The 13,238-nt window shown below is 49.4% G+C and overlaps 1 protein-coding gene across 12 annotated transcripts in view; it reads left to right on the forward strand.

Moving 5' to 3' along the window:
• Lrp8 (LDL receptor related protein 8) overlaps positions 1-13,238 on the forward strand; it is a 71,671-nt gene that overhangs the window by 48,090 nt on the left and 10,343 nt on the right. For 8 of the 12 annotated variants that reach the window (XM_028888357.1, XM_028888401.1, XM_028888382.1 and 5 more), the window contains 9 exons: positions 1,695-1,814; positions 1,887-2,012; positions 4,604-4,778; positions 6,675-6,902; positions 8,024-8,142; positions 8,366-8,505; positions 9,862-10,003; positions 11,014-11,166; positions 12,204-12,428. In XM_028888357.1, coding sequence (XP_028744190.1) covers positions 1,695-1,814; positions 1,887-2,012; positions 4,604-4,778; positions 6,675-6,902; positions 8,024-8,142; positions 8,366-8,505; positions 9,862-10,003; positions 11,014-11,166; positions 12,204-12,428 — 1,428 coding nt within the window. Of the gene's footprint in view, positions 1-472; positions 512-1,694; positions 1,815-1,886; positions 2,013-4,603; positions 4,779-6,674; positions 6,903-8,023; positions 8,143-8,365; positions 8,506-9,861; positions 10,004-11,013; positions 11,167-12,203; positions 12,429-13,238 lie in introns of all 12 variants that reach the window. The other 4 variants (XM_028888374.1, XM_028888451.1, XM_028888408.1 and 1 more) reach the window with 2 other exon arrangements.

Here is a 13,238-nt window from a genome sequence, read left to right on the forward strand (position 1 = left end):
CTCTTCAAGACCTTCTCAAGAAGATCGTCAGGGATCAATTAATTGGGGCCTCCTAGCTTTTCTCCTCTCAACCTGTGTTGGCCTTGGGTTCTCCATACCTTCATTCATCAAAAGTCACAGTCATTTTGAGCTCTTCCTGAGCAGTGCCACCTATACATACCACTTGGCTAAGTGTCCAGCAAACACTTTTGTCTACCTACAAAAGAGAGGAAGGAAGTGGGTGGGTGCACGATGGGGCTGTGAGTGAACGGGAGAACAAGTGAATGGATGGTGCTCGTGGAATGATAAAGCCCAAGACAGATGACAGAGGGTGTGGGGACCAGAATGATTCCCAGCGGTAGATGTGCCAGCAATCCCTCCGAAGCTACCGTGGCTCAAACCACCTCCAGAAGACGGGCTTTCCAGGGACGGGCCTGACGGAGCCCTCCTAGTCCCCCGAAGTCATGGGCTTGCTGTGGTCTTGTTCTTTCAGTTGCACCAACATTCCAGGGAAACAGGAGGAGGCCCAGGGGTAATGGGGACATTCCCTAAGCATGGCTCCAGCTGGAGGTGGGGACACCCACAGCTGTGCATGGCCTGGGATGGATGGGCAGCTCAAACCAGCTGCATGCATGGCCACAGCTGGTTCCACTCAGCTCTGCTTTGCTTGGCTGGAGTGACAGTTGCATGAACCTGGTGGGCCCTCTCCCCTGGCTTGTGGAATTAACCTTCTGTGATTCTGAGCTCAGGAGATGCTGTGAGAACTTGGTAAGCCTTGGTTCTGGCCTTCCCCTAGAACTCTCCAGAAGGTAGTGTGGTGAGGGCGTGGAGAATGAGGGAACCAGATCCAGATGACCTCTTGACATCCCCTTAGTAATCCTGGTCTAGGCTTGTGGCAAGGTAGATGAATGGGGCAGGTCAAAGAGGAGCTGAAGAAGGTCCACTGTGTAAGTCCTGGCAGGAGAGAGTCCTGACTCGGCCACAGGCACATGTAAAAGGAAGTCTGGCCTGGAGACTCAGCTGTAGCAAGTAAGGGCATTCTGCATTATCTGACTCCTGACTGGCAAACTAACTCTGGGCCCTGCCTTGTGAAAATATGGAAATAGTTGGGGACCAGAAGTCAGCACTTTACAGAGATCTGAGGGAGCCCCTGCCCCATGGCCAACCCCACTGAACAGAGCTGGAAGGAGGAGAAAGCCACAGGAGACAGCTTTATAAGACAGATTTATAAGCGTAGCACCATTCCAAAGTGCGTCACCTGCCTTGGAGTGAAGAGGGCTCCTTGAAGCTGAGAATGGATGTGCAGAGGCATTCAGAAAGCATTTTGGGGGCATTTCTCAAGGGGTGAACATACATTTAAGCTTAGAGGTTAGAAGGAAATGTACAAGAAAAAAAATGTGTTTGTGAAAGACCTCAGAGCTCCAGGAAAGGCCTAGCTACCTCTAGTGGATGGAACTGGTAGTGGATGGAACTCGGGCCTAGGCGGACAAGACTGACGCTCTCCTTGTTACACTGGCTCTGTCTTGTCTAATCAGGGACCTGCCCTCTGGTCCTCCTCCTTCCCAGTCACCTGGCTAATAAGGTAAAGGTTCAATGCAGCTTCCTGTCTTCCTGGCTCTGTGGGAGTCTGCTGCTCCAAGGCTTGGCTTTGCTCTGGGCCACTTCCCTGCCTGTCAGAGGAGTTCAGCAGCCTGTGTCCCCCCTCCCCCCACCAGGGCTGAACGAGTGTCTGCACAATAATGGCGGCTGTTCCCATATCTGCACTGACCTCAAGATTGGCTTTGAGTGCACATGCCCAGCAGGCTTCCAGCTCGTGGACCAGAAGACCTGTGGCGGTGAGCCCTCCCCCATCTGCCCAAGCAGATATAGACCCTCCTGCCGGTTCTGACTTGTGGTCTTTCCCACAGACATTGATGAATGCCAGGACCCAGATGCCTGCAGCCAGATCTGTGTGAATTACAAGGGCTACTTTAAGTGTGAGTGCCACCCTGGCTATGAGATGGATACACTGACCAAGAACTGCAAAGCTGTAGGTACGGACTTTCTAAGGAAGAGGGAACAACTCTGGGGTGAGTGGGGGGGTGGGAGTGGGGTCTGTGAAGCACCAGACTACCACGTATGTGAGCAGTGGTTAAACGCACACACAGACACATAGAAAGCAGGTTGGTCACGCATAGTGCTCAAAATACAAGGACATGCACAATGCACTGCACGCTAACACCCACGGGCATGGTTAGAGCCACCCAGGATATCCTTTTGCACATCCATCTGCACAGCACAGTGTAGAGCACAAATGTGGGCCAAACGACCAGCATAGGCAGTTCACATGAAGAGCATGACTTGTGTAGATCTATTATTGATCCATTCAGTCGACCGAGGTAATTATTTAATTCTTTATATTAAAAGCAGTAACATTGCTGTAGGCACTAGAGTTTCAGTCAGAAAAGACAGAGACACCCTTGTTAGTGACGAAGACAGACAAAAAAGAAGACAGAGAAATAAAATACAGTGTATGACAGGTGGCAAGTAAGGGCTGACTACGGAGAAATAAAGTAGGAGGCGATGGAAACGTCTGGGAGAGTGGTCGGCTGTGGTTTCAAACAACAGTCAGGGAAGCCCTCACTAGATAAAAAGGACATCTGAGTGACGACCTAAAGAGGAGGAGGAGCCCAGTAGTTACCTGCAGGAATGGCATTCCAAGCTGAAGGGAGAGAAAGCGCAAACGCCCAGCAAGGGGCTGTGACTAGATGGTGAGGGAGCCACTGCCTCGAGGAAGCTGGTTTCTGGAACAAGGAGGCTAGTGAGAGGTGAAGTCAGGTGACAAAGCCTTCCAGACTGTTGTAAAGACTGACTTGATTTCTCCTGAGTCTGAGGGAAGCCCTCACAGGGTTCTTTCTGAGTGGAAGGGAAATGGAACATTTAAGTTCCGCCTGGCTTCACCGAGCAGACGCTGAGGGCCAGAGAGAAGTCACACGTTACAGTAGTACTACAGGAGCAAGGCTGGAGCAGGAGGGCTGCTGTGGGAATACTGGGAGGTGAACAGATATGTGTACATTTTGAAGGCCAAACAACTGGCTTTGCTTATAAATTGATGTGGGATGCTAGAGAAAAATGAGTCAGAAGATTCCAAGGACAAAAAACTTAAAAACAAAAAACAAATTGTTATTTCAGTATATGAGAACGATGGGGAGAGAGGCAGGTTTGGGAGGAATGTAGACTGTTGGACATATTGAGCATAAGGAAACTAGCTCTCCACATGGAGGTATTAACAAACAGCTCAGTAAAAGTCTGGAGTCTCACACAAATACGTGATAGAACACATAGATGATGGTAACAATAGCTACAATACTTGACATGAAACCCACAGAGCCTAAAATATTAATATTAATGTATAACAAACATTAACACATCACATGTAACCTGTCCTGTCTTCCATATGGGACATGAGTAATATTATGTGCAGTAGAGATAACATGCTGGATATATACATCAAATCCATCCATATCTAAGGTGTAGTTATAAAAAAATCAAATAATAAACACCAATGTCCCTATTTCTGACACAGTTCTCATTAAAATTCACAAGTTGCCCCCTAACCCAGCCTATCACTTCAGAGAGGTAAAGTCATGGCTGTGTTTGAGGTGAAGAAAGTTCTGGTTCACTGGTGACAGAGCAGGCCTAGAACCTAGCTTTTCATCTGATACTTCCTGCACCGTGAGCCCTGTTTTCCCGACCGTTTGTATCACCACTTCGCTCTTACCCCCCTGCCTTGAGATGGTTTCCATCACTGTACGCTATACAGCCCCAGCTCCTCCATAGCTCTCTGTACTGGGCCCATCCTGTCCCCACCCAGCCTGGCACAGATGCACAGAAACATTCTGGCTGACAGAAATGTGTACTGGAAAACATGGGAACTGTGTCTGAGAATTGTGTGATGCATTTCAAAACCACCTGGGGGTGTGGCAGTGCAAGGTCCTTAAAGACCTCGGGGACAGCAACCTCCAGATGGAAGTCAAGAATATCTAGGTCTCACATGATCTAAACCTAACTCTAGAGTTCAAAACTGGGTTTGATCTATACATGGCCAGTTGCATGTTCTGTCCAGGGCATGTATGTGATCTTGTCAGATGCCATTTATATCCTGTCTCTGTAGATGGCCCAACAAACTTAACCCAGCCTATCTTTCAGGGATCTTTATTGCTCAGGTGGGCCATCCTCGAAGGATGACAGGTGGAGTCCCAAGCAGAAAGGGTAGTGACTGCTGCAAAGAGTCACACTCTGGGACAAGGGAAAGACATGAGAAGGGCCGGGGCAGTGAAGCTTGGTGGGGAGGAACGCAGAATGGCAGATAGTTTAGCTGGAATCCAGGATGGGAGGAAGGCCGATGAGCTAGACAGGCAGCAGGGTTGTGCTGCAAAGACCCCAGTGCAGGAGTGAGGACTGCAGGGACTTGTATCTAGTAGAGACTAGAGCTTCGGCTGTGTGCTGGTGTTCATTTCCTCAACTGCCCTTCTGGCCTGTGAAGTGGGACCGTCATTCCTACTTCATAGGCAAACTAGTGGCGGGAACTTGATCTTTATGGACCCCCTGCTTCCTCCATTGACACTGCTTCCTTGCATGGCAGCTGGCAAGAGCCCATCCCTAATCTTCACCAACCGACACGAGGTGCGAAGAATAGACCTGGTGAAGCGGGACCACTCGCGTCTCATCCCCATGCTCAAGAATGTTGTGGCACTGGACGTGGAAGTAGCTACCAATCGAATATACTGGTGTGACCTTTCCTACCGCAAGATCTATAGGTAAGTGGCATGCACCCTGCAGCCAGGCCATGAGAGGCTTGAGGGGGGGGGGCTGTTTTCAGAGAAGAGGAAGCATGGCCGCCGCCACCGCCGCCTCTGGGGACGGAGTTGGGCTTGAGAAGGGATACCGAATCACAGTGGCAGTAGAAGTACCAGGACTTCATCAACCTGCACCAGCATAGGCTGAGAGCTGTTGTGGGAAAACACCATTGAGCCCACATCCTAGACTGTGTCTGACCCCTGGTGGCCAAACAATGAAGTACAGGACAGAGGAGAACTACAAATCAGGCCCCATATCTGTGTTCTGGACCCTGAGGACTCAAGATGACTAAGATCTGACCTCTGCCTGGAGGGTCCCATGTATACGAGTGGACCACCTTTTTTGCAGTCATGAGATGAAGGTAGAAAGGAGACCTCTGACCCAATTTGGTGGTTGGGAAAACTTCCTGGATGGTGGTATCCCAGTGGTCACTGGGATACTCTGATCACTGGCTGTGACCTCAGCCGTGGACTTTAGCACTTGGGAAACTCCTTGGACAGTTGAGAAAGTTCCCTGCTAGGTCTGTCTCAGATGCCATATCTGGCCTCTTTGGACAACCAGGCATTGGGTAGACACCGAGTCACTGTAGAAAGATGGGGTAGGTGGGGAGGTGGGGAGACAGGAAGACAGAAGCAAACTGCCAAGTGTGATTACTGACAGCTGGATTCCTACCTCCCACAGCGCACATGCGCATACTGAGTTCATGCCTTACATACACAGAAGCAGCTAGAGCCTGTCCAACAGGCGTGCCTGGGAAGCAGGGTTTGATGAGAGACTGGGCATGAGGCTGAATGAGGCATCACCCAGACTAACTCACGGGTTAATTTGGGGAGTCTCAGGAATCTGGCTTGGGGTTTGTATCCGCTGTGCTGCTCTTTTATTTGGGACACATAGGAGGTCAGAGATTGGGGGTTGAGGGACAGGAATAGGGATGAGCAGTTTGCAAGACTCTGAGTAGAGGTACCCACGGGCTAGCTTAAGAGTGCTTTTCAGTCTGGACCTGAAGAGGACTGTAGACTCTACAGCCAGGACTGTAGAGTCAGAATGGTGGAGGGCGGTGGACAGTATGGAAGTGATAACACAGAGAGAGAATGGTGAGGGTGAGCGCGGGAACGGCGACCTGTAGGCAACAGCATTTGGGAAGCCAAGTCCTGCCACTGGTGCCCACTGTTGGTATAGTCAGTTCTCTGCACTGCACAGCCTTCTGCAGACCTCTTTATCTCATCTCTGCATGTCATAAGCTCCCCCTCAGCTTTCCCTTCCTTTCAAATCCATCCATTCCACGGGTACCACGCTGGGCTAACGTGCCCAGCTATGTCCTTGAACTCAGTCAGTGACCTGCCTCACCCTTGCCCTGAAAGTCTTTAGCAGTGCACTCACAGCTATCAGGATGTGGTTCTTGCCTGCACTTAGTTCCAGTTTTACATCTCATAAGCCAGCTCTACCACAGCAAACACTGCATCATCCCAGAACATGCTTCCTTCTGCACTTGCATATACCGGTCTCTTTGTGGGTCTGGCTTCACCTTTTGTGCCCTTGGTGATCTAGTCCTTCAGGACTCAACCACAAGGCTTCTCCCGCTCTGCAGGACCATGCAGTCTCCATTCCCCTGCTGCCGTAGCTTCCACACTGCATTGTATCTGCCTGCAAGCTTCCTCCCCCACTCACTGAGCTCCACCAGGCCTGTGTCCCTTCCCTGGTGGCTCAAGGAATATGTTGAATGGAGATTAGTCAAGTTCCTCCCAAACCCACTGCTGTGGCGCAGAGAGAAGACAAAGGGGGAGGGTTGCAGAGGCAGCTCCCCATGGGCCCATGGGTGGAGCATCTGCCCATGGCCAGCCCTGCTTTCTCCTAAGCGCCCACATGGACAAGGCCAGTATCCCGGACGAGCAGGTGGTCCTCATTGACGAGCAGCTGCACTCTCCAGAGGGCCTGGCGGTGGACTGGGTCCATAAGCACATCTACTGGACCGACTCAGGCAATAAGACCATCTCAGTAGCCACCATCGATGGCCGCCGCCGATGTACTCTCTTCAGCCGTGAGCTCAGTGAACCCCGAGCCATTGCTGTTGACCCCCTGCGAGGGTGAGTATTCCCGCTCAGACTTCCCATCTCACCAGTATAGGTGTTGTTCTCATGTGTCTAAGAGCTGTCGAGGGGTCAAGAAGCCTGTGGGCCAGTCAGACATAGGGAAGAAGTCCAGACGGTCCTCATCCTATTTTCCTCCAGCCCAGGTACTGGGCATTAGCCACCAGAGATCTCCCTGGACTCTTGGCTCATTCATTGTGTCACAGAAGTGGCACATCTTGGAACACTACACACTCCTGGGAGTAGCTCCCGGGGTAGAGGCCCTTTAGACTTCTGTAGGTGGGCATCTGGCAGCTGCTTAACCTTTTTCAGGGACAAAGAACTCATGACTTTTCATGGAGACTATTTCATTGTGGGTTACCTATCTACCCCATTACACCGAGGAGTTTTTCCTCCTAATTCCAAAGCTGTCCCCCTATAGCTTTCCCCAGAGGGGGTTACAGAAGCTACGCACTCAGCACAACCAGGGAGAGTCGAAGACTAAGGTCACCAGGGCCGATCTGCTCCTAGCCCTCACCTCTCCCCACCCTTGCTGCTGCTCTCTGTGTGGGCTCCCTACCACCTAGGCTGCTTCATTCTGGCCACACCTAGGTGGGGGCTTAGGAATCCTGAACAAAACAATGCCTTCTTCCTCCCTCAGTGGAAATGGTCCTTCTTCCTTGTCCTTGGTTGTTAAAAAGAGATAAGGAAACCCTCTTAAATCGAGGTCAGCTATTGAAAGCAGCCTCATGAAAGAGTGAATCAGTAACAGTGGGCTGTTATGAGCTCTAGTAGAGACGAGGGCCTAGGAGCAGGGACCTGAGTTAGGATGGTCATCTCCTTTCTTCTGTAAATTGGGAGAGGTTTGCAAGGACCCTTCCCATATAGACGCCCTAGGGCTGGGCTCACAGGCTGTTCAGCTGAGACTGGGTAGATTGGGGGTAAGCAGAGCTTTTCCACGCTCTCATGAGATGAAGGTTAAGGTGCCTTAGTTCTAAGATTTGATACTCCCAAATATTTTAGAGGTTTCCCCATTAAATATAATCCTCAACTATTCAGTGGATCACTGAGCCTTTGTGACTCAGACCACCCCAACTGTCCCAGACAAGAAGCTAAATTTGGGCTCTTCTATCTTTCAGGTTCATGTACTGGTCTGACTGGGGGTTCAAGGCAAAGATTGAGAAATCTGGGCTCAATGGTGCAGACCGGCAGACACTGGTTTCAGACAATATTGAATGGCCCAATGGAATCACCCTGGGTGAGCCTTGCCTGTCTACCTGAGTTGGGAGCCTGCACTAGAACGGATCCTGACAACTGTTAGGAGTCCCGTGGGTCTTGCTTCAGTGTCCCCTCATGGTGGCCAAGTGGCTTTGTTCCCTCAGGCTAAGTTCTGTGTGGGGCCTGGGAATGTGGGTAGAGGAGTGCGGTGGGCAGAGTGCAGCCCCAGTCACGGGTGTCTAACCTGACCCCTCCTCCTCAAGACCTGCTGAGCCAGCGTCTCTACTGGGTGGACTCCAAGCTGCACCAGCTATCCAGCATTGACTTCAGCGGCGGCAACAGAAAGATGCTGATTTTCTCCACTGACTTCCTGAGTCACCCTTTTGGGATAGCTGTATTTGAGGTGAGCCCTAAGGGGGTAGGCATGACCCTGCTGGGAATCTGAAACCTAGAAAAGGCTTCTTCAAATAAGATGCTTCTCTGAGATTTGTCCAAAGGGAAACAACAGAACAGGGAAGCCAACTGACATGCTTGTATACACTCTGAGAGCTGCCTACACAGCCCAAGAGCCTCGTTCAGAGAAGGTCACAGGAAAATTATTCGGCACGGATGCTTCTTCTCCACATCCTTAGCACCTAGCACTCTATGTCATATCAAGGCACCTAACCAAAGGAGGAAGGGGAAGGAATATGTCTTTCCTTAGAATCATTTAGTATATGACACATCCTGAGAGATGCTATGCAGTTCAGCTCAGTTTTGTTGACCTTTGCCGAATCCTGGGGTCATAGAAGTAAATCAGACACTATCCAAGCTCTCAAGAAGCTCTCAAGAAGGTAGAGTCAAGAAGTCCATCTGCCTTGACCCTGTCATCCTTTCTACTTGGGAAATAAGAAAGCCAGAACCTACCAGAGTTTCTTACACTCTTCCAGCTCTTCCCAAAACTAACCCTGCCATCAAGGGAAGGCAGAGTGAGGAGATGATGGCCTGTGGTGGGCAATGCAGTATTTTCTTAGGGCAGCTTCATTCAGTACTGCTTGAACTTGTGAGCAAAGTATCTCCTCCAAATCTAGCCCCTGCTTCAGTTCAAATGTACTGGACATGTATGTGTACTTGAGCGTCTCCCTGGCATGTGTAAAGTACATGTAATGTGCATGTATCTACATAAATGCACCAGAGTAAAAGTGTATGTTCCCGAGTGTGGCTTTATGTGTATGCACACTAATAGAGGAACTTCATGAGCATGTCTTTGTGAGTATAGATGGACCTGTGGGGTATATCTGGATCTGTGGACAAGATGCATGGTTGTATCTGTAATTGTGGATTTGCCTACAGATGCATATCCAAGCTTCTATGGACTAACCATATAAACTTATGTGTATCCTCGCAGGAGGCCCAATAGCAGCTACCCCTCAAGAACTTACACGTTCCTTCTGATCTTAGTCCTAAGCCACGGGAATGGTACTAGTTATGGAGATCCAACCTTGGTTTTCTTTGGCTCCAGGAAGTCAGCCTAGCTCAGCTGTAGAGTAGATTTGGCCTTCTGGTGAAAGCACAGAATTACCAAATAATCAAAAAGATAGAAGGAAACTAGGAGAGTTAGTGTCATCTTCAGAGGCAGAGTCCTCTGAAAACCTGTGGGCGGGGTAGGTAGCTCTGAGAAGCTGTCTGTTCAGTTCTTCCTGATTTAGGGCTAGGCCCTAAGACTGGGATCATGAGCTGAGATTCTGGGCTCCCTATCCTTTACATCTGTATTCCACAGGACAGGGTATTCTGGACAGATCTGGAGAATGAGGCCATCTTCAGTGCAAATCGGCTCAATGGCCTGGAAATCTCCATCCTGGCTGAGAACCTCAATAACCCACATGACATTGTAATCTTCCATGAGCTGAAGCAGCCAACAGGTAAGTAAACCTTCCTTGGTCCCTGGTGGCCTGCCTGTGTCCTCTCCTGCCATTTGGCAGGCTGTGTCTGCTTCCATTCATGCCATGACCCAGCATCCCCCGGAATACAGTTATCGCTCTCGTAGAGCATGTTGCCATATCTTGTCTCATTTTGTTCCAGCCTCTGTGTGAAGCAAGGCTAGAAAGAAATGAACACATAAGTTTCCTAGTTTTGTTTGTTATTTTTCTCTTTTTTGTTTTTTGTTTATTTGGAGCTGAGGACCAAGCCCAGGGCCTTGTGCTTGCTAAGCAAGCACTCTACCACTGAGCTGAATCCCCAACCCCTTATTTTTCCTCATTCAATAATCAAGTGAACTGAAGCTCAGAGAGAGAAAACGATGTTAACAGGTGGAAGAACGAAAATAGAAACGCAGGGCTAGCTGACTGCAAAGTTCCATTGTCGTGACACACCGTTCACTTCTTGTTCACACTTCTTACACCCGTTTTGCAGCAATGTAGAATAATGTGTCTTGAGGCCTTACAGCGAGCCAGGTGGCTCACTGGGAACAGATGTCGTCCTCTTACTACTAGGTCGTCTCCTCCTCTGTCACTCTAACTGGGGGAGGGGGACAGCAAGGGGCAAGGAGGTAAGTTCGGTGCCTGATTCTAGTTATAGGAATTTAAAGAAGAAAGAAGTGACTTGAAACCTAGAGGAGGAAATAACAAGACAAAACAGTAAGGGGCGGTAGTTTGGGAGTCAGTCTACCTCAATTTAAATCTGTCTCCACAATTCCTAGGGTTGTGATTTGTACATTTGTTCTCTGAAGTAGGCTTAGCTGTCAGTCGAGAACGTAACACTTAGCTCTCAGAACTGCAGGAACCGAATGAGAGTACAAATAAAGTACCAAGTACTGTGCTGGTAGGTCTGAGCAAGCCCAGTTGGTGGGATCTCATTCTTGGTAGACAAGAGGACCTGGCATGGCCTGTCAGTGTCCCAACACTGTGTCTGTCTGTCCCTCCTCCGCCATCAGCTGCAGATGCCTGTGAACTGAGCGCCCAGCCCAATGGCGGCTGTGAATACCTGTGCCTTCCTGCTCCTCACATCTCCAGCCACTCTCCCAAGTACACGTGTGCCTGTCCTGACACGATGTGGCTGGGCCCAGACATGAAGAGATGCTACCGAGGTTGGTGACAGACATTGCCCTTGGCTTCTGGTTTTCCTCCATCTTCCCTGGTTGCTTGGTACATTTGCATATTCCTCTTTTTTAACCCTCCTTGAACGCTTGAGTTCCTGGGAGCCTTCTAAGGCTCTCCCATCTCCCAGAAAAGTACACATATGCATAAAGTATTTTAAATTCAACTTTCAGGAAGTTTCTGGAATCCCCTGAAAACTTCAAGTTAATGGGGCTGGAGAAGGCTCAGTGGTTGAAAGCATCTGTTGCTCTTGTAGAGGACCCAGGTTCAGTTCCTAGCACCCCTATGGTGGCTCATGGCCATCCTAAACTCCAGTTCCAGGGGGTCCAATCCTGATGCCTTCTTCTGACCTCTGAGGGCACCAGGCAAGCACATGGTACACAGGCAAAACACCTGATATAAAATAAATCTTTTTAAAAAGAAAGAAAGAAAATCTTGAGTTATAAGCTCTTGATCTCCACATCTCCACTGACTGTTTCTACACAGATGGCTGTGCTTGCCTGTTTCTTAGCGAGACCTAGCACACTGCACAGAAGCTCTTGCAGTACGACTGTAACTAATGGTGGGATAGCACTTCATCCTCATAAACAGGGTTGATTTCCCATCTCCATATAGAGCCACGGCCTTTGGCTTGATCATTCAGTCTGTTGCATCATTTATAATGTCCAGGTTCAGCTGTTGAATGTGAAGAATGTAAAGCTAATGAGGTAACTCTATATTAGGATGAAATGCTTACAGATCTGTATGGTTTCTGCTTCCTCTAGTCTTTTACAGAGGCCTCCTCCACACTTACTTCTACAGCACTGTTTCACTGACTCATCAGATCAAAGTCAAGTGCTAGGATTCAGGACTCAGCTGAAGAGAAGATCATGGCCCATTCAGGGGGATGAGGGAAAGGTTCACAAAAGTGGTATCTGAGCTAAACCCAGAGGATGAGTTCCCCCATGTAACTCATAGCAGCAATAATTTAGGCACGAAAGCAACAAACTGCTCTGTCTAAGTGACCTCCCTGGTCTTCCCCCTCTAGCACCTCAGTCTACCTCAACTACAACGTTAGCCTCTGCTATGACAAGGACAGTACCTGCCACCACAAGAGCTCCTGGGACAACCATCCATGACCCCATCTACCAGAACCACAGTACAGAGACACCAAGCCGGACAGCTGCTGTCCCACACTCAGTTAGTGTCCCCAGGGCTCCCAGCATCAGCCCGTCTACCCTAAGCCCTGCAACCAGCGACCACTCCCAACACTGTAAGGAAATTGCCTCTGCATGTTTTCATGACTTGGGGTAGTCCTGTGGAAGCTAGGATGAAGGTTGGGGGTGGCTGTGAAGAGAGATCTTAGCAGAACTAAGTAATGCCCACCTCTTAGGAGGAAGCGAAAGGGCCATTCTGGGATTGAGGAAATTGGGTGCCCATAACTTTCAGAGGGCCTGGAGGCAAATATTCATTCCATCTCTGAGCCTCAGTTTCTTCCCCTAAAAGAAGCAAATAATAAGCTACCCCCTACTTGCTTCTTAAGATGCTCAGGAGAGGCAAAGGAGCCTGGTACGGTGGTGCACATCTTTAATTTCAGCACACAGGAGACAGGCAGGTGCATCTCTGAGAGTTTTAGGCCAGCCTGGTATACGTAGAGAGTTCCAGGCCAGCCAAGGCAACATGGTAAGACCCCTGCCTCAAGAGGGGGTGGGGCAAAATAGGCATTGTAAATGGAAGTGCCTGCTGCCTAGGTGTATGTTAGTGTTTCATGAGTTCCTGAGGTGGGTGTCAGCAAGTTTGGAAAGCTCTAATCTGAGCTCCCATCAGTCTTGATGAGTCTCCTAGACAGTAACATCCATAACTCTGATCTGCTTGTGCCTGTTTCCAAACCCTGGGATAAATTTATTAAGCTCACCATCTCTTAAATCATTGGAAGCAGTAATTGTCTCCGTTGGAACTGTTCTATCTCATTAACCAGAAAATACCCTTGTAATTACTAGGGGGAATTCATTTTAAAGGCTAAACCATCCCTCACATTTTTTCCATACATGACTGGCCCAGAATCCAAGCAACCTGCTAACAC

This window comes from Peromyscus leucopus, chromosome 2, assembly GCF_004664715.2.
Source record: "Peromyscus leucopus breed LL Stock chromosome 2, UCI_PerLeu_2.1, whole genome shotgun sequence".
NCBI classification, from domain to species: domain Eukaryota; kingdom Metazoa; phylum Chordata; class Mammalia; order Rodentia; family Cricetidae; genus Peromyscus; species Peromyscus leucopus.